At 58.4% G+C, this 26,116-nt stretch overlaps 4 protein-coding genes across 12 annotated transcripts in view; 1 reads left to right on the forward strand and 3 right to left on the reverse strand.

Moving 5' to 3' along the window:
* Positions 1-574: 574 nt before the first annotated feature.
* SEPTIN12 (septin 12) lies at positions 575-11,405 on the reverse strand. 2 transcript variants are annotated; one of them, XM_075995052.1, is made up of 10 exons: positions 11,175-11,405; positions 9,926-10,118; positions 7,316-7,441; positions 7,143-7,224; positions 4,990-5,127; positions 4,738-4,855; positions 4,551-4,646; positions 2,021-2,117; positions 982-1,033; positions 575-894 (listed from the first exon to the last, which is right to left on the reverse strand). In XM_075995052.1, the coding sequence occupies exons 2-10, from the start codon at positions 10,089-10,091 to the stop codon at positions 675-677; spliced, it is 1,095 nt and encodes a 364-aa protein (XP_075851167.1). In that variant the 5' UTR covers positions 10,092-10,118; positions 11,175-11,405; the 3' UTR covers positions 575-674. The 2 variants fall into 2 exon arrangements, with proteins under 2 accessions (XP_075851167.1, XP_012599122.1); XM_012743668.3 differs by lacking the exon at positions 11,175-11,405 and adding an exon at positions 10,734-10,906.
* Positions 11,406-15,706: 4,301 nt separating this feature from the next.
* SMIM22 (small integral membrane protein 22) lies at positions 15,707-16,684 on the forward strand. Of its 4 annotated transcripts, none has more exons than XM_075995053.1 (4): positions 15,707-15,936; positions 16,133-16,287; positions 16,376-16,470; positions 16,569-16,684. In XM_075995053.1, the coding sequence occupies exons 2-4, from the start codon at positions 16,164-16,166 to the stop codon at positions 16,608-16,610; spliced, it is 261 nt and encodes an 86-aa protein (XP_075851168.1). In that variant the 5' UTR covers positions 15,707-15,936; positions 16,133-16,163; the 3' UTR covers positions 16,611-16,684. The 4 variants fall into 4 exon arrangements, with proteins under 4 accessions (XP_075851168.1, XP_075851171.1, XP_075851169.1 ...); XM_075995056.1 differs by having other exon boundaries at positions 16,138-16,287; XM_075995054.1 differs by having other exon boundaries at positions 15,707-15,932; positions 16,138-16,287.
* Positions 16,685-16,994: 310 nt separating this feature from the next.
* Positions 16,995-22,809, reverse strand: ROGDI (rogdi atypical leucine zipper). Its single transcript, XM_012743669.2, has 11 exons — positions 22,528-22,809; positions 22,376-22,447; positions 21,470-21,552; positions 21,226-21,280; positions 20,513-20,593; positions 19,713-19,808; positions 18,606-18,704; positions 18,087-18,200; positions 17,953-18,002; positions 17,720-17,846; positions 16,995-17,446 (listed from the first exon to the last, which is right to left on the reverse strand). The coding sequence occupies exons 1-11, from the start codon at positions 22,570-22,572 to the stop codon at positions 17,405-17,407; spliced, it is 864 nt and encodes a 287-aa protein (XP_012599123.1). The 5' UTR covers positions 22,573-22,809; the 3' UTR covers positions 16,995-17,404.
* Positions 22,810-22,975: 166 nt separating this feature from the next.
* GLYR1 (glyoxylate reductase 1 homolog) overlaps positions 22,976-26,116 on the reverse strand; it is a 36,429-nt gene continuing 33,288 nt past the window's right edge. For all 5 annotated transcript variants that reach the window (XM_012743695.3, XM_075995059.1, XM_075995058.1 and 2 more), the window contains one exon: positions 22,976-25,101. In XM_012743695.3, coding sequence (XP_012599149.1) covers positions 25,027-25,101 — 75 coding nt within the window. In that variant the 3' untranslated portion in view covers positions 22,976-25,026. The remainder of the gene's footprint in view (positions 25,102-26,116) is intronic.

Here is a 26,116-nt window from a genome sequence, read left to right on the forward strand (position 1 = left end):
AGAGGAAGGCAGGGCGCAGTGCAGCGTGGAGTTCGGGGAAGGCAGCCAGAGAACAGGCTGCAAAGATGAGGAGATGCTAAGTGTTCGTGGCGGGCCCATGGGCCTAGCCTGGGCCAAGAGTGAGGGACTGGGATGGACTGGAGAGCCCGCCTGGGGACTTGGCTCCGGTTCTGGGCCAGAGGGGGCCGGGCGTCCAAGGCAGCCCCTCCCAGGCCTTCAAGACTCCCGAGGGCAGCCTGGGCAACATAGTGAGACCCTGTCTCTACAGAAAGTTTTAAAAAACAAAACATAAAAAAGTAGCCAGGTGTGGTGGCATGAGCCTGTAGTCCCAGCTACTCAGGAGGCCGAGGCAGGAGGATCACCTGAGCCCAGGAGCTCAAGGTTGTAGTGAGCTGTGATTACACCACTGCACTCCAGCCTGGGTGACAGAGCGAGACCCTGTCTCAAAAAAAAAAAGAAAGAAAAGAAAAGAGTCTCTAGGGCCCTGGGTCTCATGCTATTACTTTAAAAAGAACCTATTACTTGCCAGTAGCTCAAAGAAGTCATTTACAAAACACCTTTTGCAAAGCACGGCTTTTCATAGAAAGCAATGTCCACCTTTAATAGCTGCTCTGGTGCACAGGCGTGCGTGAGGAGGGGTCTGGGGAGCCCTGCAGGCCCGGGGCGGCCGGGGCTCAGAATCCGTCCTCCGAGTCGTCGCGGGCCCGCCTGCAGGCCTTCAAAGGCCCGGCGGTGGTCAGCTGCCCGGGGGTGGTCAGCTGCCCAGGGGAGGCTGGGGCCAGGTTCACCCAGCCGGGCCCTCGGGGCAGCAGGTGGCTCTCGTTGAGCCTGACGACACGGTAGTTCTCGTAGTGGACATTGTGGGTGATGTCCTTCAGGTCTTGGAGGTGGGAGCTGGGGGGCAGCAGGCGGTCAGCCCCAACCACAGCCTCCCCCGCCCCTGGGCCCCAGCCCCCAGCCGCAGGCTCCCCACACCCTCACCGGATGAGAAGATCTCTCAGGAGAGGAAACTCGCAGTGCGCCATGTTCTCTACTGCAAGACACGGGGTGAGCACCAAGTAGGCGCCCGCTGCATGCTATGGCACCACCTGAGCACTTTCCCTTCGCCCTTTTCCCACGTTTCTCACTGTCTTTCCCTACCTCCCCTTTGCTGGTTGGTTGGTTGGTTCGTTCATTCATTCATTCATTCATTCATTCATTCATTCATTCATTGTTGTGTCCCCAGGGCCCGGGACAAGCAGCTCCTCCAAATAGTTGTTAATCAAAGAAACCACCGAGCATCCTATTACATATCGCACACCGTTGGCCTCTGTGTTGCAGTTCCGCGGCGCAGATTTCAACCCCACGCAGCCCCATGGCCAGTTGTCTTTGTGCAGTGCACACACCACACATCTGTACATGGACGCCCTGCTTCCCATCCAGTACTCAATACTGCAGGGCTTGGGCATCTGCAGATTTTGCTATCCCTGCACGTCACAGGGGTACCGAGGGACGACCGTGCGTTATGGCCGAGATGATGCTATACTGTATTTCCAATGATTATGGCGACACAGGCAGGACAGGGCCAGCTGCCCCCTCCCTAGCGAGGCCTTCTCTACGGCAGCGACCCCCTCCACTGTCCCCTCGCCGTGTGTCTCCCACCTGTCACTGTCCCGTCAGCTCTGTGGGGACAGGGCCTGTCAGCCCTGCTTCCACCGTGAGCCCCCGGGAGCTGCACACGTGGTGTCCGGCACACCAGTGGCCCACCGTGAGCCCCGGCCAGCCAGCCTTAGCGCCCACAGCGGCGGCTCCTCCCCTCCAGCCAGCCTTTGAGGCTGATGTTACCTTGATGCCGTTTCACTACTCGGAAACTGAGGCCCAGAGAGTCTGGCAACTTGCCCACGGCCTCCCGGCTGGAACGAGAGATTCTTTTCCAGGCCTGCGGGCCCTGGGATGGGTACTAAGGACGCCAAAGGCAGCCAGCCCGCCCTGGTTTCCACCGAGCCCCCGCCCGCACCTTCCCCACAGCCCCTGCTCTGACCTTCGATGACGCCCCACTTGGTCTTGCGGCCCAGGATGCATCTCCCGTCCACCACATGCTCCCTGTCGGCCCCGACCACGGCGAAGGGAATCCGGTCCTGCGGGAGGAGAGCGGACGGAGGATTGGCCCCGCTGGGGGCGCCGGCGAGAAGGCTCCCAGGCAGGGGCGGGGCACGGTCCCTTTTGGGCGGGAACGTAGTGGAAGGAGCACAAGGTTTGTAATGAGGCCAAGGACACAAAGTCTAGCCAGCGCCCCCCTGCCTCGCGTGTGCGGCGGGAACTCAGACAGACCCACAGGGCTGGTGGGGGCCTGGGAAGTGCTCAGCCTGGGCCAAGGTTAGCGGAGCGATCCTTGCAAACTGTATCATTACCAACAAATAACCACACGAATGGGTAACACCTTGTTTACGTCCAATCCCTTGCCGGTGAAACGGAACAGTAATCACCACTGGGGGGTATCGTGGGGGTTAAAAGAGATAACGTCATAAACCGGGGCTTGGAACCCTGTGGCTCACAGGCCCCGCTCGGCCCTGCCTGTTTTCCCGTGTTAAGTTTTATGGGCACGCGGCTAGCTCATTCGCGCACTCTCGTCTGGAGCCGCTTTCAAAGCACAATAGCAGAGGTGAGCGATTGCAGCAGAGACCAGATGGCCCAGGGAGTCTTAAACATTTACCGTCTGCCGGAAAAGCTTGCGAAACCCTATTGTGAACTCTAGTTGTTTATTCACTCGTGGCCAGAAGTGGAAATTCGAACTTGCAAACTTTAAATTGTTGTGTATGGGTTTGTTTTTATTTCTAGGAGTTCATTTGTGATGGGGAACGGTACTGACGTTAACAATGACAACTATGTGCCCAGCCCTCGATGGATGCCACACGTCTGGAGGATTTGTGGAGACGTTAATTTGAGAATGTTCTCCTTGTATCTTCCCAAGCTCTGCCCCAGCTGTGGCCAGGCTGCTGTCTTGGCCTGCCTTGGGACAGAAAGCAGAAGCTGGTGGAGGTCAAGGCTCTTTGAGTCTTCTACAAGAAATCATGTTCATTGCTCCAGTGGGGAGGGGAAAGAAGGGAGGATAAGAGAGGTACTGAGTACTAGATGGGAAGCAGGGCATCTGTGAACAGGTGTGTGGTCTGTGCACTGCACAAAGACGACTGGCCATGGGGCTGTGTGGGGCTGAAATCACATGCAGGCCCCCGTCTGTAAAGGGAGAGCTGCCTTTTTCTAACCCTGGCAAAGCACTGTGTGGGTCGGCAGAGTCCCTGGGCGAGGGGGTTGAGGCCTGGGGTGTGCAGGAGATGAGCCCCAGGCTCGCCCAGGTGCTTTGCAGGATCCAGGTGGACTGACAGTGACTGTATCACATGGATGGCAGGTCGGGGGCTTAGAGAAGGTCAGTTGATTCAGAGAAAATGAAAATGTGAGCTCCTCCTTTCTCTCCCTTTCTTTTAAACATCTTTATGGAGGTATAATTGGCATGCTGAAAAAAAAAATCACCCTTTTAAAGTGTATTTCTGTGGTTTTTAGTATAATCACAAGGTTATGCAAGTATCCTCACAATCTCATTCCAGCACATTTTCATCATCCCAAAAAGAAACCCCACACATATTTAGCAATCGCTCCCCACTTCTGCCCGCCCTGCCACCCACCGCTGTACCACTGACCCACTTCCTGTCTCTGGATGTGCCCGTTCTGGGTATTTCACGGAAATGGAGTCATACAACATGTGACCTTCTGTGCCTCACTTCTCTAACGCAGCACAGTGTTTTCAGGGCTGTGGCCTGTGTCGGTGCTTCAGTGCCGTTTCATGATGGCTGGGTAGCAGGCATCGTGTGGATAGACCACCCGGTGTTTACCTATTCGTCAGGTGACGAACATCTGAGTTGCTTTCACTTCTTGGCTATCGTGAATGATGCTGCTGTGCACATTCTTGTGCAAGTTTTCATGGGGATGTCCGTTTTCATTTCTCTTGGGCATATACCTAGGAGTTTAGTTGCTGGGTCGCATGGTAAACTGGATGTTTAACCATTTAAGAAATTGCCAGGCTGTTTTCCAAAGTGGCTGCACCGTTTTCCACGCCCACCAGCAGTGAGCGAGCGGCCCAGTTCCCTCACACCTTGAGCAACACTCGTGTTTTGGGCTGCGGCCATCCTAGGGGGTGAGACGTGGTGTCTCAGTGTGGTCATGATTTGCATTCCTGATGACAAATGTGGCTTGTTGGCCATTTGGATATCCGTGATATTTGCATATCGATTTCTTTGGGGATATGTCTATTCAGATCTTTTGCCCACTTTACAACTGGGTTGTCTTTTATCTTTGAGTTGTACGAGGTCTTTATATATTCAGGGTGCAAGCCCCTTACTGGAGACGTGATGTGCACACGTTGAGTCTGCGCACAGGCGGAGGTTCATGCCTGCTAGAATCACACGCACATGCCCCCGCGGTGTGGAGGGAGATGAATCTTCGGAGGGAAAACATGAGTGGGAAGAAAATCACCCAGGCCCGGCCCCGCCAGCGTCCTGCCCCCCGCGGCCTCTCACCCGTATCTTACTGTTGAGGATCTTGTCGTTAATGTCCTCGTCAAAGCACCTCTGAGGGTACACGTCGATGCAGTGAGCCCTCATGTTTTGCTGGATCTGGGGATCACACACAGGTGGCCTCAGCAGGCCCTGCCCACTCTGCCCTCTGTCACACCGCCCCCAGCCCTGCCCCGGGCACCCAGATCACCCTGCGCCTGAAGGCATCTCGTTCCTCGATGGTCAGGCTGTCGGCACGGGCGATGACGGGCACCACGTTCACAGTCCGGCACAGCCGCTGCAGGCACTCGATGTCCAGGGGCCTCAGGCTGCCCGGGCGGGTGGGGGCAAGTGAGGAGTGACGGGCGGGCCAGCCCACAGCCCCCACTGGGCACCCCTTCCCCTCCTCCTCCCTGTCCCGTGCAGGTAGGTGGCCCTCCCCTGGTGCGTCCAGCCACCTCACCAGTGCCCGGTGGGCGGCACGAAGTACACGCAGCAGTGCACGCGGGTGTCTGGGATGTGGCGCTGGCGCGTGATGAGGATCTCCTCCTGCAGGTAGCGCTCGTACTGTTCGTTGATGTAGCCCAGGATGGGGTCCCAGCTGGGGCGGAGACAGACCCTCCCCTCAGAACCACGCCTGGAGCCACGTCCCGCCTCCCGGGGTCCTCAGGCTGGTCGGCCTTAGGGTGACCAGTCGTCCCAGTTTGCCTGTGGACCACTTGGCCCCCACTTCCACAAATCATCAGAGAGACATAGAGAGACCCCCTGCCGGCTGGAGCAGAGGCCTCAGCTTCCTCGTCTGTACAATGGGGGCGGTAAGAGCACCTGGTTTGTACGGGCGGAGGGAGGGTAAGCCAGCCCTGACTCTCTCCTGGTCGCGGCAGGGACTCCTCTGCCCGAGTCCCTCCCCCACGGGCTATTGTCAACACGGCAGCCAAACAGACCCTTTCACATGTCAGATCGCTTCTCTCTCCCGCTCAGTCTCCAGTGGCCGAAGGACAGCCAAAGTCAGTCCTTGGCCCTACAAAGCCCTACAAGGCCCCACCCCATCCCACCCTGCTTCCTCGCTGCCCTCTCCCGCTCTGCTCCTCCCTGCCCACCCCAGGGCCTTTGCATGTGCTGCTGCCCTGCCTGGACCGTGCTCCCACACACCCAGTGCCTCATCCCCACGTCTCCTGGAGGTCTGTGCCCAAGTGTCACCTTCTCGGTGAAGTCTTTCTCCACCACCCCATTTACAGTTGCAAAGCCCTGGGACTCTGTGTTGTCTCCTCCCTGCCCTGTTTTTCCCCATCAGCACTTTGCACCTTCTAACAGACTGTGTTCCAAGGTGCCTGACCTTTCGGTCTGCCTACGGCCATCCTGGCACTCCCCCGGTGTCATCAGCAGCACCCCTGTCACTCTCACCAGGGTCCTGTTTGGATGATCCCTGATGGGTTCTCCCGCCTGTGAGTCATGGGCCTTGTCCTAGTCCACCCCCCGCCTCCCCCACCGATGTAAAATCCACAGGGGAAAGGGCGATTGCCGGCCGTGTGCAGAACAGAGCTCGGCACATAGTACAGTCGTCTTTTGTATCTGAGGGGCATAAGGTCCAGGACCCCCTGAGGGTACCCAAAGCCAAGGATCTTCAAGTCCCGTATATACAATGACGTGCTGTTTGCGTATAACCCACACACATCCTCCTGTGCACTTTAAATCTTCTCTAGTTCACAGTACCTATGATACCTAATGCAATGTAAATTGTATGTAAATAGTTGTTTTACTATATTTTTTATTTGTATTATTTTTTATTGTATTGTTTCTTGTTTGTTTCAGAGACAGAGTCTTGCTCTGTTGCCCAGGCTGGAGTGCAGTGGTGCCATCAAGGCTCATGGTAGCCTTGAACTCCTGCGCTCAAGAGATCCTCCTGACCCGGCCTCCCGAGTAGCTGGGACTATGGGCACACACCACCACACCTGGCTAATTTTCAATAATTTTTTTTTTTTTTAGAGTTAGGGTCTTGCTATGCTGCCCAAGCTGGTCATGCATTCTTGACCTCAAGCCATCTTCCTGCCTCGGCCTCCCAAAGCGCCCGGCTTACAGGTGCCTGCCACCTCGCCCGGCCTCAGTAACTTCTGAACAAGTGCAATGCCATTGCGCTGGGGCCCACACATTCTGCAGCCAATCCTGAGTGCGTCCGCATGTGTTTTACCAGCTGCTCTCACCGAGAGAGCCGGAAACGGCTCTGCAAGGGGGGTGGCCTCCTCCCCAAGTTAAGATGAGGGAAACCGAGGCTCTGAGAGCTTCTGTGACCTGGGCCCGGTTATGCAGCCTGAAAGTGGCCTAACCCAGGGGTCTGACCACGGCGTGTGGGCTCCTGACCCCCAGCTACACCGCGTCCTTCACGGAGAATTCACTGCGTGCCCGGTGGCAAGCTAAGGCCTGTCCCTGCTGAACGCCCTTCCGTCCTGGAGGGAGAGTTGAGAACGCCCATTATACACCCGGGAAGCTCAGCGTCAAAGATGACACTGCCAGGCTTCTCTGGGGCCGGGCCGGTTCCCAGAGGTCGGAGGGGTAGGGACAGGGGCGGGATCCAGGACGCCGGGGGGCCGGAGCGTGGCCCCCCTTCCGAGGACCTACCACTTGTCGTTGTTGATCTGGTCCCCGAAGCCGGGCGTGTCAGTCACTGTCAACTTCAGCTTCACGCCCTTCTCCTCGATGACTGTGGAGGGAGAGCGGAGGGGACGGATCGGACCCGGGTGGGGTGGGGGCGGGGGTGGGGTGCGGGGCGGGGGCTGGGGGGGCTCGCTCACTGTGGGTCACCGAGTGCAGCTGCAGCGTCTGGGGTATGGGCGGCACCAAGCCCGGCAGGGTCGTCTTCCACACTTTGGACTTGAACAGGGTGTTCACCATCGTGGACTTGCCCAGCCCGCTCTGCCCTGGGAGTGACAGCCAGGTGACAGCAGTCAGAGGGGACACTCTAGGCAGTGTTTCTCAAACTCTTAAATAAATTCAATTTTTTAGGAACTGTTTTCTAAGTAGAACACAAATATAGACGAGCGCATCCTATCACAAGTGTGCCGCTCAACGCTTCCCTGTCCACATTTTTTACCAAGGCAAAATCCATACAATGAAAAATTAGCCATTAACCATTTTAAAGTGCACAATAAAGTGGCATTTGGTACGTTCATGATGTCGGGCAACCATCGCCTCTGTCTAGATCTAAGACATTTTCATCGCCCCAAAAGGACACCCGCCCCATTAAGCACTCATGCCCCATTGCACCTGTCTCAGCCCCTGGTAACTGCCGGTCTGCATTCTGTCTCTGCGGAGTGGCCAGTTCTGGACATTTCATGTAAATGGGACCATACAATATGTGCCCTTTTGTGTCTGGCTTCTCTCACTGAGCATGGTGTTTCCGAAGCTCATCCAGGCTGCAGCTTCATGCCATTTCATGGCTGCATAGTATTCCACTGCATGGGTAGACCCTGGGTGGAATATCCATTCACCCATTGATGGGCATTTCAAGGCAGTTTTACTAGACACACCTGTGTCAGCAGCACCAGATCAAGGAACAGGACGGTACATTATACGAGTGCCCTCTCAGTAAGGACCCACCAAGACCCCAAAGACAGCCGCTCGCCTGACTTGTGTCACCACAGAGCAGTTGTGCCCAACTTTGGCATGACCAGGACCACAGGGCATGAACTCCCTAGTGTCCGGCTTCTTTCACCCAACACTGCCTGGAGCTTCACCCTGGTTGGGTGTAACTGCGCACTGTGCGCTCTCCTGGCAGCAGGTGCTTCTCAGATTCTTTGGACCACATCCCCCATCACAACTCAGCACACACCTTTGAGGATGTGACTGAAATTTATTGAAATTAATTTCTACCTGCTTCTTTTTACTTTTTTAAAAAAAGGTGGTTACTAGGAAAATTGAAGTTGCATGTGTGGCTCGGATTATATTTCTGTTCTCCAGAGATGCCTTAGAATAATACCCTTATAATACACATCGATATTTTATATTCCATTTTGCTTAATTTTGCTGAGAGTGTGGTTTTGACCCACTACATTAATTTCGCATACATAAAATGCCATTCTGGCTAAACTGACCCATGGAGAACCTTCCAAACACCAGGCACTGTGCCAAGCCATATGGGGAAACCGAGGCAGAGAGAGTTCAGGGGATGTGCCCAAGGTCAGGCACAGTGGGTAGAAGGGTCTGAATGGCCAGTGCCTCCCCCTGTTATTGCTGTGCGTGGGTTTGGTTGGGGCTTTATGGGTGGTTTTTCGGTTTTATTTTGTATTTTTCTTTTTTGAGACAGAGTCTTGCTCTGTTGCCCTGGCTAGACTGCAGTGGCTCCCTGCAGACTCGGGCTCCTGGGCTCAAGCAATCCTCCTGCCTCAGCCTCCCGAGTAGCTGGGACTACAGGCATGCACCACCATGCCTGGCTAGTTTTTCTATTTTTTTTTTCAAGACAGAGTCTCACTTTGTTGCCCAGGCTAGAAGTGAGTGCCGTGGCGTCAGCCTAGCTCACAGCAACCTCAAACTCCTGGGCTCAAGCGATCCTCCTGCCTCAGCCTCCCAAGTAGCTGGGACTACAGGCATGTGCCACCATGCCTGGCTAATTTTTTCTATATATATTAGTTGGCCAATTAATTTCTGTTTATAGTAGAGACGGGGTCTCGCTCTTGCTCAGGCTGGTTTTGAACTCCTGACCTTGAGCAATCTGCCCGCCTCGGCCTCCCAGAGAGCTAGGATTACAGGCGTGAGCCACCGTGCCTGGCCTAGTTTTTCTATTTTTTTAGTCACGAGGTCTCGATCCTGCCCGGGCTGGTCTCAAACTCCTGGCCTCAAGGGATCCTCCCCCCTTGGCCTCCCAGAGTGCTGGGATTACAGGTATGAGCCACCGTGCCTTGCCTGGTTTTGTCTTTTTTTTTGAGAGAGAGTCTCACTTTGTTGCCTAGGGTAGAGTGAGTGCCATGGCATTAGCCTAGCTCACAGCAACCTCAATCTTCTGGGCTCAAGCAATCCGGCAGCCTCAGCCTCCCGGGTAGCTGGGACTACAGGCATGCGCCACCATGCCCGGCTAATTTTTTGTATATGTATTTTTAGTTGGTCAATTAATTTCTTTCTAATTTTAGTAGAGACGGGGTCTCGCTCTTGCTCAGGCTGGTTTCGAACTCCTGACCTCGAGCAATCTGCCCGCCTTGGCCTCCCAGAGTGCTAGGATTACAGGCGTGAGCCACCGCACCTGCCTGATTTTTGTCTTTTAATGATTTTCCCTTAAGACAGCCCCATGAGGTGCTGCTGTCAGGCCCACTTAACCGAAGGGGAGGCCAAGGCAGTGACGGGTGGGGAACGTGCCCAGGCCTGTGTGGCGCCCGTCGGCCTGTCCCCCGAGGACCCCGCCTCTCACTCACCCACCACCATGATGTTGAACTCAAAGCCCATCTTCATGGCCTTGATCTTCAGCTGGTCCAGCACGGCATCAATGCCCACGTGACCCAACATCTCACAGGGCGGGGTCCTGGGGCTGGAGGGCCGCGAGGATGGGCAAGGGGAAGGCGACCGCCTCAGGGGGTCCATGTGGCCGGGGGCACACAACACCTGTCACTGAGGGTGGGGGAAGAAGAGCCGTGTCGCTGGGGCTTGGAGGGGACCACCCCAACTTCTCCTGTCTGAACCCTGACTCCGAGCCTGGCTGCCAGCTGCCCTCACACTTTACACCCCCGGTCTAGCCCAGGTGCCATGTCCAAAGCGTTTGGTGGGGGTGCCTGGGGGGAGCTGCCTCTCTGGGGAGACTGAGCCCCTCCTGAGATGCTGCAGCCCCAGAGCGCTGCCCTGCCTGCACCCCACCCCCGCCATGGCCCAGACAGGGGACACTCGGGGCAGGGCCTCCCTGCTCAGGCCCTTCCCCCCACCCACAGAGCGTGGCCGGCTGGACTGGAGTCCTAGAGGGGCCACAGGCAGTGGCAGGTGGGGAAGCAGAGGACATCCCAGCAGGGAACTTGGGGGGCTCAGGAGGAGGTGCCCTCACTTTCCCCTGGGGGACACAGGAGCAAGTTGACAATGAATGAGAGTGAGAGAGACGCCACCAGCGTGATAGGGACAGAGATATAGAGAGAGACCGAGGAACAGGCTGGCCGGCAGGGAAGACAGCCTGGGAGGAGGCAGGGCAGGGGCGTGACCCAGGGGACAGAGACAGAGAGAAGCGGCCTCGTGTGGCACCTGGTGGTCAGGGGTGTGTCCCTGTGGAGCTGTGAGGAGCTGCCCTGTCCCTGCAGGCCTTGGCGTGTGCGGCAAGGGGGAGAGGAGGGTGGCAGTTAACCGAAGAATCTGAGCCCCACCCCCTGCCCTGACCCCATGGGGGGCTCCCCTGCCGCTGGGGTGGGACGGAAGGGGGTGAGCCGACCCTCCAGGCCCTTTACCCCGTGACCCTCACGGCTCCCCGCCCAGCAGCCCGAGGACCCCCCTAGGCGAGACCCCCGGCAGAGCTGGGCTCCGAGTCCAGGTTCCTGCCCCTCAACCACTCTGCCGGGGGTGGGGACAGCACAGCGGGGTCCCCTCGCCCGCAAGTGGGATGTCAGCATGTTTCCTTTGCTCTGTCCATCCTCCCTGCTGCCGGGTTTTCATCGCCAGACACCAGGAGACGACTGAGCTAATACTGACCCAGTACGGACGCCGCACACGGCGCTGTTCTAGCAGCCCAAGAATGTGGACTCGCTTAATGCTCCGCCCGGCCCTACGGATGAGTGCTGTCCCTGTTCCCAGTTTGTAGGCGAGGGAGCCTTCGGGCCAATGACCGGCTCAAGGCCCCACGGTGAGAAGTGGCAGAGCTGGGACTCACACCCGGCGCTCTGAGTCCATGCGCTCACCCCTGCGGCCTCCTTTCTTGTTCACAGACACATCTAGGTTTCCGGTGCATCTGAGAGATTCCAGCTCTGGCCCGGGACGCCCCCTTAGACGGGCCGCGCCCCACGCTGCCAGAGCCTCGGCCCTCCCGACTCTCTTCTGTGAGCTGTTTCTCACGCCAAGTCCGTCTCTGCCGGTTCTTTGGTAGGGGTCTCCATTAGCAAGGAAGCACTTTAATGGGTTTTTTTTGTAGTTCTTTTATGTCTCAAGTCCCCAGGCCAGGGTGGCTTGCTGACCGGCACTTTGCAACTTTCTGTTGCACCGAGGCATTCCCTCCTGCGTTTCTTTCCCAGGAACGGCGGAGCCTCCTTGCAGCCGCGAGATGACTACACAGCCTCACGCCACCTGTGTGACAAGACTCGCGACACCCAGCGCAGACTGTGCCCAAGGACCCACGGAGCCTGCGCCCGGGGCTGAAGGAAGGACCAGTGTTACCCCCTGGCTCACTGTAATACTGTAATATTACAGTGAGCTCACTGTGATAGATATTTTGATCGTGGGACGTAGGTACTCGCGTGATTTCTCACCGCGCCCCGTGCCCCGCACTCCGCCTCGACACGCGGTGACGCTCACGCCCTCGTGCGTTACCCATTTCGCCTCCAGGAAAACCCCTGACCCTGTCGGTCAGGGAGGCGGGTTTGAGGCAGCCCACACCTCCCTCCTCCCGGCTGAGGCGTCACTGAAATAAATCCTTTCTTCCCTGGCAGCCTCGTCCGTTGTCTCAGTAACCGGCTTTCCGTGGGGGGAGCAACAGTGACCCCCCCCCCCCCCGTGGGCTCCTCAGCGCTTTCTCACCTGTTTCCTGGCACCGGACTTGGCGAGCCCTAAGCTGCCCTCCGTCCAGGGCGCTGGGAAGTGCTTTCTGACAAGGGCTGGACAGTCCAGTTTTTAGGCTTTACTGGTCGTAAGGTCTCTGTTGCAACTGCTCTTCAGCGTCCCCGCTGCAGTGCCACGGAGCCTCAGACGCTAGGTAAGCGGACAACGGACGGGTGTGGCTGCGTCCCAGGAAGACCGCACTCACACTACTTGGCTGGGCTGCGGTGCCACCTGCTCTAGCCCTGGGGCCACCTGCTCTAGCCCTGGGGCCACCTGCTCCGCCCTGGCCTGCTCCCCTCAGCGGCCCTGAGCCTCTATCCTCCGCTTCCTCCCATCCTTCCTCCTGGGCCCTCCACCCCCTCTGCGCTCGGTTTAAGGCTTAGAGGGGGGAGCGAGGCCAGCTCAGCCCCAACAGCGACATGGAGCTGCAGCACCACAGCCCTTGGAGGGTTCGGCAAGGCGGCTCCTCCCAAATCCAACCGAGAACGTGGTCCGAGGACGACCGGATGGTTCCGGTGGCGTGTGGGCTGAGTCTGAACAGAAGCAGGTTGCACCTCTGGGAACGTCGCCACTGTGCGGAGAAAACACTTTCTCCAGAAAAACCGTCCCCCGTGAGGGATGCATAATTCTGGAAAGCGGGGTGGGGGGAGCCTCAGGGCCAACAGGAGCTGCACGGCGCTGGCGTGGTCAAAGGATCGATCGGAAGCAACTTTGGCAAAAGTCTGCAGGGAGCCCGCTGTCATCTGGAGGCGCTGGCTGGGAAAAGCCCAGGGTAGGATGACCGGAACGGCGTGACCGCGGCAGATGGGGCCACCTGCACGCAAAGAACGAGAGACAGAGGGGCGCAGGCCCGAGAGGTGAGGGACGGTAACGCGAGGCCACTCGGTGCAGGTTTCCTGTGAGCGACTGTGCACTAAGAAAGCTCCAAGATCGTTATTCCATTTAATCCTCACAACCACCTGAGGAGGGGGACACTATTAACACACCCGTTTGACAAATGAGGAAACAAAGGCAGAGAGAGGCCAGGGAAGGAGCCCAGGCCTGAGTGCTGGGAGGGCTGGAGGGCTGCAGCTGGGGTCTGAGTCCAGGAGTGGGACCACCGCACCACTCCCTGCAGCCCCGCCCAGTACTGCTCTGCTTGGGTCTGGGTGGGGTCTGTGAGTGACTTTTGTCTTCTGATGACTCGGTGTTTCCCAGATTTTAATGAGTAGGTCTTACCTTCAAAATGGGGAGGACAAACGTCAGAAATGTTAGAAACAAGGAGCCCAGGAGTCTGGACAGGAAGACTGAGGAGGCCTCCTCTCCACCCAGCCAGGCCAAGTGGGGTGGGGGCCACAGTTGCACCCCTCTACCTTTTAAAATTGGAGTAAAATTCACATAACATAAAATTATCTGTTAACCATTTTAAAGTGACTGATTCAGGCTGGGCATGGTGGCTCACACCTATAATCCTAGCACTCTGGGAGGGTGAGGTGGGAGGATCACTTGAGGTCAAGGGTTGGAGACCAGCCTGAGCAAGAGCGAGACCCTATCTCTATAAAAAATAGAAAGGAATTAGCTGGGCAACTAAAAATAGAAAAAATTAGCCGGGCATGGTGGCACATGCCTGTAGTCCCAGCTACTCGGGAGGCTGAGGCAGAAGGATTGCTTGAGCCCAGGAGTTTGAGGTTGCTGCGAGCTAGGCTGACGCCACTGCACTTTAGCCCAGGTGACAGAGCGAGACTCTGTCTCAAAAAAAAAAAAGTGACTGATTCAGTGGCGTTTAGTACCTGCGTCACCACCTCTGGTTCTAAGACATGTCTGTTGTGCTACAAGGACCCCCACCTGTCAGCCATCACTGCCCATTCCCTGCCCCAGAAGCCACCAGTCCGCTTCCTGTCCCTACGGATTTGCCTTTTGTGTCTGGCTTCTGTCACCGAGCCTAACACTTCCCAGGTTCACCGACATGGCATGTGTCAGAGCCTCCTTCCTTTTTGTGGCTGAATAATATTCCCGTGTGGCCAGGCCACATCCTGTTCATCACACGTCCACCCATGGACGCTGGGCTTCCCGTGTGGCGGTTGTGAACGGTTCTGTGATGAAAATCCGCACGTAAGTCTCTGAGTCCCTGTTTTCCATTCTCTTAGAGAGCTTTCCCAGGTCACAGAGCAGCAGAGCCTCTGGGTCTTAGGGTAACTCAATGTTCAGTTGTTCGAGGAACTGCGGGCTGTTTTCCACAGTGGCTGTGCACCCTCCTCTCATTTTTGCAGCAGGACACCTCAGTCATTTCATAACCACCCTCCCTGGGGAACAGGAATCTCAGACCTCAGTAGGGGGTTGGGGGGCTAGAATTCTGGCTTCCCTGCTGCAGGTGTGGCTGGCAGCTAGATGCCCAGTAGTCGAAAAAGGCAAGCAATGGATTCTCCCCAGAACCTTCAGAACGACCCTTTTAGGCTGTGACCTCCAGAACCGTAAGATAGTAACTTCGTGTTGTTGGAAGCCACTGAGTTTGCGGCAGTCTGTTACAGCAGCAATGGGAAATGAACACAGCAGGTATGTGACTTGGGCTAGGTGCTTAACTTCTCTAGGGCTCAGTTTTCTCATCTGTGAAATGGGAAGAGCAAGCAACCCCGCGTTAGGATTGCCACGAGGCTATATGTTAGGTGATGTATGTGCAATGCCAGATGCAGAGCCCAGCGTTAGCTGGTATTTTCTCCCCTGCTGGACCGCAAGCACCACAAGAACAAGCAGTCATGTCCACCCGGTTTACAGCCCACCTCTGGGCTGAGCACAGACTCCGGCCCCCGGGCCTCGGCACATCTGCGCACGAAGGAGGCCCCAGGCCCCATGTTCTGGGGAACAGCTTATTTGAGAGACAGTAACCACTACCTTGCAAGGGGGATTTTGAGGATTAAGACAGAGAAAACAAGAACTGTGAAGACTCCCAGTGTAGCCGCCCTCTGTACCCACGGGCTCTGCAAGCCTGGATTCAACCAACCGCGGAAAGAAAGTATCTGGTATAAAAATTGTGTCTGTGCCGAACACACGTGCAGACTTCTGCTCCTTGTCGTTATTCCCTAAACAATACAGTAGAACAACTACTTACGCGGCATGTACGTAGCATTAGGTATCATAAGGAGTCACGATTTAACGTACGCCTGAGCACGTGCACAGGTTATAAGCAAATACTTATAACCAATCCTGTTTTGGGGACTTGAGCATCTGCGGATTTGGGTATCTGCAGGGGGCGAGTTGGGGGGGTGGGAGTGCCCTGGAACCAACCCCCTCACGGATGCCAGGCTCATCTATCCGCTGCCCAGGGCTGTGGAACGTTCGTAGGCAGGTTTTTCTTCCACCTTCCCTCTCTTGTCTCTTTCATTCAGGAAGTAAACAGTGCCCACGTGTGACAGGCTGCAGGCTGGTGTTAATACATTGAGAAAAGGTAAGAAATCCCAGGAATGCAGAAGCCCCCAGGCCTGTGTCCTCCTCCCTGGCTCCCTGCAGTGCCAACGCCTCCCCTGTGCAGTTGGCAGGCAGTAAGCACACCTGCTAGGCCCGGGCACTGTCCCCTGAGCCCTGGCTGGCCCTGGGGAGGGCGGGGCTGGTTGCCAAGGGCTCAGGCAGTACGATCAGGATCAGGATCCGGGAGGAAGCAGGAAGCAGTCCGTGCTCCCCAGGACCTTGGACCTGCTGGCTGGGGGGACTCGAGGCTCCCAGAAGGCAGGTGGGGCTGGGGGCAGGGCTGCTGGGGGGAGAGAAGGGGGAAGAGGACAGTGGCGGGGGAGCGGATTGCCCAGGTGGTCAACGTAGGGACCAGAGGGCTGGGCCTGGGAGGTGGCGGGGACAGAAACTGGTGCTGGGACCAGGACAGGCCAGCTGGCCGAGCCCCATGTTCTGAGGTGGCCTGGGGCGGGGGGCAGGACAGGTGGCATTTCCAACGTGCCTGCCGAGATGAGTGTGTCCTTAGAGGAGCTGGAGGCCACAGCTCAGGAAGTGCTGGGCAGACTGAGGAGCCACCAGCCGTTCCAGTCCTCATGGGACACCGCTGCCTTCGTCGTCTTCCTCACCTTTATCGGTGAGTATGGCCTCGGCCCGTGGCCCATCAGCCTCCCGCCCCAGGCCTGTTGTCAGGGGCCACATCCGGACGCCCGTCCTGTCCCCAGGCACTGTGCTGTTCCTGCTGCTGCTGGTCCTTGCCCACTGCTGCTGCGGCTGCTGCTGCGGCTCCCCCGGACCCCAGAGGAGAAGCGCTGGGAAGGTGAGGCCCTCCGCCCGGAACCTTCCCCGGTGGAGGAGGGAGGCCAAAGAGAGGGAACGGAGGAGTGAACCCTGGGCCCCTCTGTGCCTCTCTTGCAGGAAAGACACAAGGGAGTGGACAACTTGGCCCTGGAACCTTAACCCTGAGAGTCCCCACCAGCCACTTCCTGTGTGTCCTGCCGGGTGCAGTAAACAATGTCCTGTGTCTGCCCAGAGCCGAGTCTGGACTGTGCTCCAAGTCCCGTTGGGTGGGCAGCGTGGGGACTCACTGCTCCATTTAGGTGCCCACCTTGTCCCTCTAAGCCTTCAGCGGCGTCACTCCAGGTCACCCAGCTGAACTCCCTGGCAGGGCTCTTGTCACCACCCAGTGGGCCTCTTGGCAGCCAGAGGCCCCTCTCCCGAAGGAGGTGTGGGAGCGGGAAGCCGCACCCCGAGAAGAGGGGTGGCCGCCAGCTCCTGGAGCCACTGGCCACCAGGATCCCAGCCAGGGTCCCTACTCAGACACACAGACGGGGCTCCAGGCAAAGTGCGATGGTCTTTATTTCTCCAAGGGCCCCTGTCGGGCCACCGCTCCCCCATCCCTCCCCACTCCCAGCTCAGTACCCCGCCCAGCCTCAGCCCCCAGCAGGCAGTGAAGGGACAGAGGAAGGAGAGCCTGGGCCTGCCCTGCCCTGAGTCCAAAGGTGCCCACGGCGCCCAGGAGGGCAGGGCTGGGAATGTGGGCCCTCGGCCCCGCCCTCCTGACCCCCAAACACGCCAGAGCAGCGTCCCCTCCACCCAGGGCTCCAGTGTTTGCTGCCATTGGTACAAGGTGTTGGCAGGATGGGGTAAAGAGGGGGGAAAACAGCGGCTGTGCCCAGCTCTGGCCAGCACTCTGGGGGAGCACGTGGGGGCACGGGGCCACCTTCTAGGGGACAGGTTCCCGGTCGCCGTGCTCAGAAGGGTCTGTAGCTCCAGTAGCTGGAGAACACGGAGATCTGCAAAGGGAGGCGGTGCAGTCTGTGGCGGGCTGGGGGCACAGAGCGGGGCCTGGTCCTGCCGCACCCTCTGTGACCCAGGTGACATGTCCGGGTCACCCAACGGCAGTGGGTCAGGGGAGGTATGGTTGCCTCACAATGCCATGGCCCAGCTGCCTGGTGCGCAAGGGGGTACGATGGACTTCAACGCTTGGGGGCATTTTGGAGGCGTGACAAGAGCCCTGGGAACCTCCTCCCCCCAGACGAAGGGGCCCAGCAGCCGCACTGCCCCACCTTGTCCTTGAGCTGCTGGCAGAGCTGTAGGGACACGGTGAAGTAGACCAGGGCGTCGTTGAGCCAGGGGATCACGCACTCCACCTTGTGCACGTGGCTCACCTCCAGACGCTGGGAGCCCCACTCGCTAGGGCACAAGGGAGGGGGCCTGAAGGTGCGCCCAGCCCCTGGCCCCCAGGCTGCAGAGGGGAGGGACAGGGTGGGTGGTCCGGGCCCCTCCCCTGCCTACTTACAACATGGCCCCGGGGCTGTGGAGCACGGCGCCTCCAGCTGGGCGGAAGTTCTAGGCAGAGCAACACCAGACTGTCAGGCCGAGCCCCCACAGGGCGTGGTGGTGGTGGGGGGCCGGGGAAGGGGTCCCGCTCACCTTGGTGGAGTTGGGCTGCAGGGCGTGCAGCTGGTACACGGTGAGGCAGAGCTTGTTGAGGTTAATGTAGACGTTGACCAGCAGGTCGGAGGGCAGGGCAGGGGCGAACATCCGCTGGGGGGAGCAGGAGGGTGAGGTCCCTCCCAAGCCCTCTTGGCCCAGCTGGAAGGAGCGCAGCCCTGCTGCACCCCGGTCTGGGGCCCTGGAGTCACTGAGGAGTCCGCAGAGGGCCCAGCCTCTGCAGAACCACCCGGCCAGAACCCCAGTCCCCAGCCACGGGCCGCTCTGGGGCCTCCAGACTCGCCCCAGGTGTCCAGGGATCCTCCCGGCCGCTGGCGAGGGAACCGCGGACCCCAAACAGGGTTAACATGTTTGGGCGACACGGAATGGAAGCCAAGAACCCCATCGGGGAAAACTGCACAGACACAGAATTCGGAGTGCCTGCAAGCTGGGGGCTGGCACTCCTCTGTGCCCCTCGTGGAGCCCCCCTCCGGGGCAGGAGTGGCTGGAGGCACTGACCGTGAGGCCGCTGGCGGCAATCTCGGGCAGGGTGAGCGTGGCCGGGGTGGTGAGCCGGTTTCGGGCTCTGGTCAGCTGCAGCATCACCGCGTCCATCAGCTGGGGGGAAGGACGGGTCACAGCTGCGGCGCAGGCGGCGGGGCCTGGGCCCCTCCCCCGGCATCGGTCATAGCAGCTCCCACTCCTGCGCCAGGTGACGCTGCTCAGGGCCTGAACCCCCACAGCGGGGGCTGCTAAAGATGCAGGTAACCGGGGGCAGGGGCAGGCCCTCTGACCTGGTGACCGCTGGGACGGGGGCTTATTAACAGGGGTCCCGGGTACAGGTCCTGGGAGGTCAGTGCCAGGGGCACAGGTTTTCAAGGTAGAGGTGCTGGCAATGAGGGAGCTCAGAGGAAGGGGCCCTAATGTAGCTTGGGGCCAGGGAGGGCTTCTTGGAAGAGGCAGCGGGATGGCTGAGCTGGTTTAAGGTGGGCAGGGGCAGCCCCTTTTTCACAGGTGAGGAAGCTGAGGCTCCAAAGGGGGAAGCCAAGGACACACAGCCCGTGAATCGTGGAACCACCTAGAGCCCACCCCTCCCTTTGCTGCAGCTGTGTAGCTCTTGCCATGGGCACCAGGGTGAGCCGACAAAGTCGAGTGGAGGCATGGGGGCTGTACTACCCCAGGGCGTCTCAGCTCTGGAAGGGACCTCAGTCCATCTGGTTCCAAGTATGAGGAACCAGACGTCCAGAGAGGGTAGGGGAGCTTTCTGAGGACACACAGCAAGTGGGGCAGAGCTAACGTACAAGTCCAGGCAGCCAAGTCAGCTCTTCGCATATGCCAAAGTGTGGTTAAGGGGAGGCTTCTACCCCGGGCCACCTGACTCGCATTATCATGGTTAATAGTCTCTACCGCTTGTCCTGCTTTTACAGGGAGGAAATGGAGGCACAGAGAGGCTAAGTAAGCAACTTGAGGTTGCACAGCTCACAGTGGAGGCCTTGGGACTGGAGCCCTGGGCTGGACGCAGGGACACTGAGAGGTCCACCTCCAGCAAGCCTGAGGCCGTGGGCCCAGGCCACAGGGCAGGGGGCAGGGCTGAGAACCTGGCTTTTGCCTCTGTGGGTGGCTCACCTTGAGGACCTCGGCTCCTGTCTTGAACTGGTAGCTGTTGTCCCGGTTGGTGAGGAGGTACATGGCTTGGCTCACGTGGTTCCTGGCATCCTGGATCTGTAAACAGTGCCCCCCGGGTGGTTACTGAGCTGGGTCATGCCAGCTTCTGCAGCCAGTGTCTCTGGGGTCCTTCCCCTAGGAGGGGAGGGTGGGTGCTGCCTGCCTGACCCAGGTGCTGGGCGGCCGGCACAGACTGGGGCAGGCCTGGTCTCTGTCCTTGTGTAACTCCCTTCTAAAAGACAGACTGGTACCAGAGTAAATACCCAAGATGACAACTGTCTTCGAGACTCTCGGAAGGAAGCAGGGTGGTGGGTGGGGCAGCTGCAGGGGACGTGCAGGAGCAAGGGCCTGCCCCGGAGACTGCGCCAGAGCAGAGGGGACAGGGGAAGAACCGAGGCCCAAGGGCGTGGGAGCTGGCAGGGAGCAGGGACGGCGTCCAGAAAGCCCCGGGCAGCCCTGTTCAGGCGGATCCTGAACCACCAGATCCAGCTGCTGCAGTGGGGACTCCTGAGGTTCCCGCTGGGGCCCGCAGGCAGGACAGGGCCTCCACTTCCCCGCAGGCGGCAGGTCTGGAGCAGCAGGCAACACCTGCCCGGCCTGGCTGCTAGGAAATGCATTCCTAGGCTTGCGGTGGCCACAAATCCCCAGGTCCAGTCTCTCGCCCCTGAGGCCAGCCCCAGGGAGGCCTCGGCGGCCCCACAGCGGGCTTGCCCCTGCCTGTCCCCGAGGTCTGAGCCCTGGCCAGGGAAGGGCTGGGTCACCTGCTGCAGCTTCCACTGCTTGTCCTCCCGGAAGGCAAAGTGCAGCAGCTGGTTGTTACGGGGCATCTTCAGGTTCACATCCTGACGGACAAGAGCGGGATAAGCCAGGCAGAGGGACGCCTCCTGCTCTGGCCTCTGCGAGCCTTGAGCCAGGGGCATAAACGGGGCATGAGGTGGGTGGCCAAGGCCCAGCCGCTCCACTGAGGAGGGTCTCCTAATGCCTTGGCCACTTAGCAGGTGAACAGGGAGGTCAGGAAGCAGGAACCCAGGCCCAAGAGGATGAGAAGGGGGAAGGTGGCCTCAGGGAGGCAGTGGGCAGATGGGGCGTGTCTGCGGAGGCCAACAGAGGGTGGCGCAGAGGAGGGACCTTCCCCCACGCCTTGGTGCTTGGCACAGGGTTGCGCGCAGACTAGAGCTCAGTGACTGGCGATTCCATTTTGATCCAGGGACAGCCTAATCTGGCAATGCCCACACTCTGCTGGGTCCACGCCAGGCTGGCATGTGTGCAAAGCAGCCCAGCCCCCGCACCTCTCACTGAATCACATGCCAGTCCCAGGGGGAGGCACGGGGCTGCTGCCAACTTACAAAGGAGGAAACAGGCCCCAGAGACCAAGGGTCTAGCCCAGAGTCAGAGTTAGCTGGCAGCAGAGCTGGGATGAGCAGGAGGCCCCTGTGCTCTTCCCACTGAAGGATGGGGGGAGAGGGGGACTCACCGCCTGGCTGAGGGCGTCCCCTTGCAGAGTCAGCACGCCCTTCACCTGGTCTGTGCTGTAACAGGCAGGGGCCGGGGTCAGAGCAGTGCCTGCCCCTGGCCCTCTGGCAAGCTGCCCCTGGCTGTCCCATTCACACCCAGTCTTCTGCAGGGCAGGGCTGCCAATGCCTCCTGCCCCCAGGGCACCCCAGGAATCTCCTAACCCAAGAGGCCCATCCCCCAGTTCCTGCTCTGCCCGGGCTCACCCGCAGCTGCCCAAGATGAAGTTCTCCTGCTTCGTGGGCCCCTCGGTGCCCGAGCCCGGCAGAGTGAAGCGGAGAGAGGCCTCCTGCGGACACAGGGGAGCTACAGAATGTTCATCCAACTCTAGCCCGGTGCTCCTTCCAGAAGCCCCAGGTCAGCTGGGGAAGGAACAAGGCAAGCCAGCCTCACCTGGCACCTGGGCTTAGCTGGGAGATATGGCCCTGTCCAAGCCACCAGGGCACCTTCCCGTGGCAGCCTGAGTCTCAAATCCTACAGGAGCCATAAGCCTGATACCTGCTCACTGCACATCCCCTAAGCGCCCAGCGTGTTGTGCGCCCACCATGGGAGAGAGCGGTGGCCTGCCGGCTCAGCCACATGCTGGGGCAGAGAGGAGCAGTCAGGGAACAGAGTGGTCACGGCAACCAGAAATTCTAGGCCCCGCCAGGGACTGCGCTGCACGCGTCTGAGCTGAACGGCTTACGCATCTGCACAACAGCCCTGAGAGGCGGGTACTGTTATCTCGTTTTTGCAAAGGGAGGCCCAGAGAGGTTGACCTGGCCGAGGTCACAAGGCAGGGGAGAGGCAGAGATCCTGCAGCTCTCGGATTAACGTCACTGCTTCAAGGCAGGCTCTCGCGATCCGAGCCCCAGGGCTACATGCAGGCCCTTGCTGGTCCTCTCGCCGCCGGGACTCGGCACCCCCTGCACTCGCGTAGATGCTTGTGCAATTAGGTCAGACCTGCTGTGGCCCCAGCAGACTCGCGGAGTCGCCGAGGTGGGGGCTCGTCTGCCGCCGCCGCGTCCCGCACTCAGCGGGCGCTCGAGAAGCAGCCCCTGGACGACCGGAGGAGCCCGGCGCCTGCGGAGGCCCGGCAGGGCCGCAGGTGCGCGCGGCGCCGGGCGCGTTACCTTGAGGATGTCCTGCAGCTGCCTCAGCACGGCGTGCACCTCGTCGTGCAGCAGCCAGCGGAACTCCTCCTCCTGCCGGCACAGCGCCGCGGTCAGCGCCCGGCCCGGCCCGGCCCGGCCCCCGCCCCCGCCCCGCCGGCCGCGCGCCTCACCAGCACCGCCCGCTCCGCCGCCGTCGCTGCCATCGCGGTCGCCATCGCCGAGCCGGTCGCCGAGCGCCCGTCCCCGCTGGCCCGCCCGGCCCGCTGCCCTCGTCGCCGATTGGCTGACGGGCGCCGGACTCGCCCGGCCCAGAGACCAGCAGGCGCCCCGATCGAGGCTGGCGGCTGAGCGAATCCGGCCCGCGCCGGCCCGCCCGGGACGCCGTCGGCTGCAGCCTCGGGCGCCGCGCAGCGCCACCGCGCCCGGCCTGGAGCGCTGCCGCCAGCCCCGCCCCTCCCCGGCGCTGATAGGCGCTCCGCCCCACCCGCGCCCGCTGACTGGCCAGCAGGGAGGCCCGTCCCCGCAGGCCCCGCCCCCAGCCGCACTCGCCCTCCCGCCCTTCCCACACGCGAATCTCGCCGGGCGAGGGACTCTACAGACTCACGCGACACAGCTGTGTTACCAAGAAATGTTTTATTTTTCTTGCAGTAGCTTTGTTAATTGCACAAAATCATGTTTTGTTTTTGCCATTTAAACATTATCACACAATCCTATTCTGAAAGACAAATGTTCATTAAAAACAAAGCAAAAATAAAAATTCACAACCTTAATTATCTAGAAGATTTGTCATTTAAAGGTTTAAAGGAAAATAAGGGGGAGGGGCTTTCTTACAAGCTTTTTCACGTGTCACATTTTCTCCTTAAAAGGGAAGGATTTCAAAACAAAGGTGAAATAGCTTAAACAGAAATAGTCATAAAAAGGAACTTTACAGAATTGTCAACAATATTAAGACAACATTGACTAACCGGTTTCATTACAGCATCTTCCCCACCCCCACCCCAGTGTGTCCTGCCAGGACTAGAACAGGCTTTGTGTTCAGACAGAAATGAGTCCAAAATCCCAGTGAAATGAACAACTGTGCTAAAAACCCAACAGGCATCGTCCCTGCCCTCCCCCCAAGTCTTCTGAGATCCTCTAACCTAGGTTCTAATCAGTGAAAAGGGGCCAAAGCTGTGAGGGGGAGGACTCCCCTCCCAGTGTGGCCACCTTTTAAATATATTTAATTATATATCTCACTATAAATGCTGGCCTTCTGCAAACTGTGACTTTGGAAAATCCAACCCATGCAGAGGGAGAAACAACTGACATCCCTTGGGTGACTTCTCCTTGTTCTTATGCAACATTCCAAGCCCCTTCTGGTCCCCAATCCAAGGAGAAATGCTAGGGCCTCAAGGATGTCCCAGACCCACCTCTGAGGGTCAGTCAAGTTCAGGTAGGTAAGGCCCAGTTCTCTTCCCTCCTGACAGACCCCGGGCCCAGGAAGACCATGATGCTGGCTGGAGTGAAGACACTCGTTCCCGTATCAAGACCTGAGCCTAAGAAATGCTCACCGTTGGTCAGGCTGAGTCTGGGCCAAAGAAGGGACAGAGAGAAATACTGTCTCCATGGGAGGATAAGAGAGAAGGGAGAATGCAGAGAGGTGGGGCACACACAGGGGCAGGCTAGAGAAGGTGGGACTGCCTTGAGGGGACGAGGTCAGAGGGGCTCCTCAGAACCAGGTAAAATCTGTGGCATAACGGAAACAGGAAGCAGCCCCCCCCCCCCCAAGTCTCAATCCTCATTGGTGGCCCTGAGGAGCCCCCTCCCAAGGGCTGGAATGCAAATCCAAACACTAAGAGCCTGGTGAGGCCCGAGCTCCCACCCCCAGCTGCAAGGGTCTGGGGTGCCCAGAGCTCCTTCGGCTCTGGGTGGTGCTGAGGAGCAGTGAGGGCCAGGCCTCCATGCGCACCTGCAGGCCAGCACTTGCTGCTCTTCCTGGAAAGCCAGAGCCCCATGACACAGGACTTTGCCAGTCTCTTTACAGTTCACAAAGGCGTTATGGAGAGTTAGTTGCACACGGGTCGCTTAGACATGAAGATCCTTCTCAGCTGGTCACCTGAGGTTGGAGGTCCCACAGGACCCTCCGTCTGGAGTCTATACTGGCTCATCCTGGCCGAGAGCCTCTCCCTGCAGGGAATCCAATAGGGGATGTGGACATGACTACAGCCTCTTCACTCTGGGGGAAGCCGTGGGAAGGCTTCCAACTCTCACTGCGGATTCTAGTTCCTTGTCTAGAAGGGGTTTGAGATAAGATAAACTTGGAAGAAAAAAAAGCCAGGCAGCAGTGTCTGGGCAGCTTCTATCCTGGGGTGAGAGCCTGTGTGTGTTGTGTGTGTGTGTGTTGTGTGTGTGTGTGTGTGTGTATGAGAACACACAGCCACCTAGTCCAGGCGCCAGTGCCCAGCTCAAGAGCTTTCCCACAAGCCAATCCTGCTGACACCCCTCCTCTCCCCAGGCCTCAGGGGGAGGGTGCTGCTGTGTGCTGTGCTGATGGCAAGTCTCAAAGTCTGTATAAAAGGAAATGGAGACAGGTGGGCTGGTCCAGAGTTAAGTCCCAGGACCCCGACCCCATGTGAGGAAGAGGGGGTCAGAGGGTAGACTGGAGAGGTGGGGGGTGGGGTGTTGACAGCTTAGTGTATATAGGCTCGGTACACGGCAGACATATCGTTGTCAGACTGGTCCAGTGCCTTGGCTCTTTTGTACACCTGGGGGAAAAAGAGGTGAGGGTCAGTTTCTGGCTGCAGAGCTATGTAAAGACCCAGAACTGACTCCTGGAGGCAGTTCTAGATGTGCCTGGCAGGCACGTCCTAGAGCTGAGGCTGTCTGGGTATGAATCCTGCCTTGACCTTGGGCAAAGCACCTCAGTTTCTCCATGCCTCAGCCACTGCTTCTTGATCTGGGGAAAGAAACAGCACCAACCTTCACTGGATTGGGAGGATGAAATGTACTTCAGGATGGAAAATGCTCAGTGTTATTAGTAATTTAATAATGTCCCTTCCTGCAGATGACCCTCCAAGGACTTCCCATGTTATCCTCTAGGCCATTGTCCTTACTGTTCCCTCTGCATAGAATACTTTTCTCTCAGTGTAAGTGGCTCCTATCCAGTCTCTCAAAGGCTTGCCCTGACCTCCCCACCTAAAGTAGCCCACCACTTCCTCCTCTCCTCTCTCTCTGCTTTATTTGTATGTCTTATGCTCTGAAATACTTATGTGCTTATTCTGTGCCTTTTTCCATTAAAATCTAAGTGCCACAAGAAGAGAAAGAGCTAGGTTGCACACCGATTTGTCTCTAGAGCCTAGAACAGTGCCTGGCAATTAACAGCTCAGGTCTGTCAACTCAGAATGAAGGGTAAATAAAGACATTTAGGCTGGGTGTGGCGGTTCACACCTGTAATCCTAGCACTCTGGGAGGACAAAGCAGGGGGATCATTTTAGCTCAGGAGTTCGAGACCAGCCTGAGCAAGAGCGAGACCCTGTCTCCACTAAAAAAAAAAAAAAAAAAAAAATAGAAAGAAATTAGCTGGACAACTAAAAAAATATATGAAATTTTAGCCGGGCATGGTGGCGCACACCTGTAGTCCCAGCTACTCAGGAGGCTGAGGCAGGAGGATCATTTGAGCCCAGAAGTTTGAGGTTGCTGTGAGCTAGGCTGATGCCATGGTACTCTAGCCAGGGCAACAGAGTGAGACTCAGTCTCAAAAAAAAAAAAAAAAAAAAAGAG

This window comes from Microcebus murinus, chromosome 19 (assembly GCF_040939455.1).
Source record: "Microcebus murinus isolate Inina chromosome 19, M.murinus_Inina_mat1.0, whole genome shotgun sequence".
Classification (NCBI taxonomy): domain Eukaryota; kingdom Metazoa; phylum Chordata; class Mammalia; order Primates; family Cheirogaleidae; genus Microcebus; species Microcebus murinus.

What these genes read in the sequence shown, in the direction of transcription:
- SEPTIN12 (XM_075995052.1), bottom strand. Translation starts at nt 10,091, where the DNA reads ATGGACCCCCTGAGGCGGTCGCCTTCCCCTTGCCCATCCTCGCGGCCC. An exon ending in GTTCAACATCATGGTGGTGG is followed by an intron (nt 7,442 to 9,925) that starts GTGAGTGAGAGG and finishes TGTCACTCCCAG; the next exon opens with GGCAGAGCGGGCTGGGCAAG. An exon ending in GAGATGCCTTCAGGCGCAGG is followed by an intron (nt 4,647 to 4,737) that starts GTGATCTGGGTG and finishes TGTGATCCCCAG; the next exon opens with ATCCAGCAAAACATGAGGGC.
- SMIM22 (XM_075995053.1), top strand. Translation starts at nt 16,164, where the DNA reads ATGAGTGTGTCCTTAGAGGAGCTGGAGGCCACAGCTCAGGAAGTGCTG. An exon ending in CGTCTTCCTCACCTTTATCG is followed by an intron (nt 16,288 to 16,375) that starts GTGAGTATGGCC and finishes TCCTGTCCCCAG; the next exon opens with GCACTGTGCTGTTCCTGCTG. An exon ending in AGAGGAGAAGCGCTGGGAAG is followed by an intron (nt 16,471 to 16,568) that starts GTGAGGCCCTCC and finishes CCTCTCTTGCAG; the next exon opens with GAAAGACACAAGGGAGTGGA.
- ROGDI (XM_012743669.2), bottom strand. Translation starts at nt 22,572, where the DNA reads ATGGCGACCGCGATGGCAGCGACGGCGGCGGAGCGGGCGGTGCTG. An exon ending in TGCAGCCCAACTCCACCAAG is followed by an intron (nt 18,003 to 18,086) that starts GTGAGCGGGACC and finishes TGCTCTGCCTAG; the next exon opens with AACTTCCGCCCAGCTGGAGG. An exon ending in CACAGCCCCGGGGCCATGTT is followed by an intron (nt 17,847 to 17,952) that starts GTAAGTAGGCAG and finishes CTTGTGCCCTAG; the next exon opens with CGAGTGGGGCTCCCAGCGTC.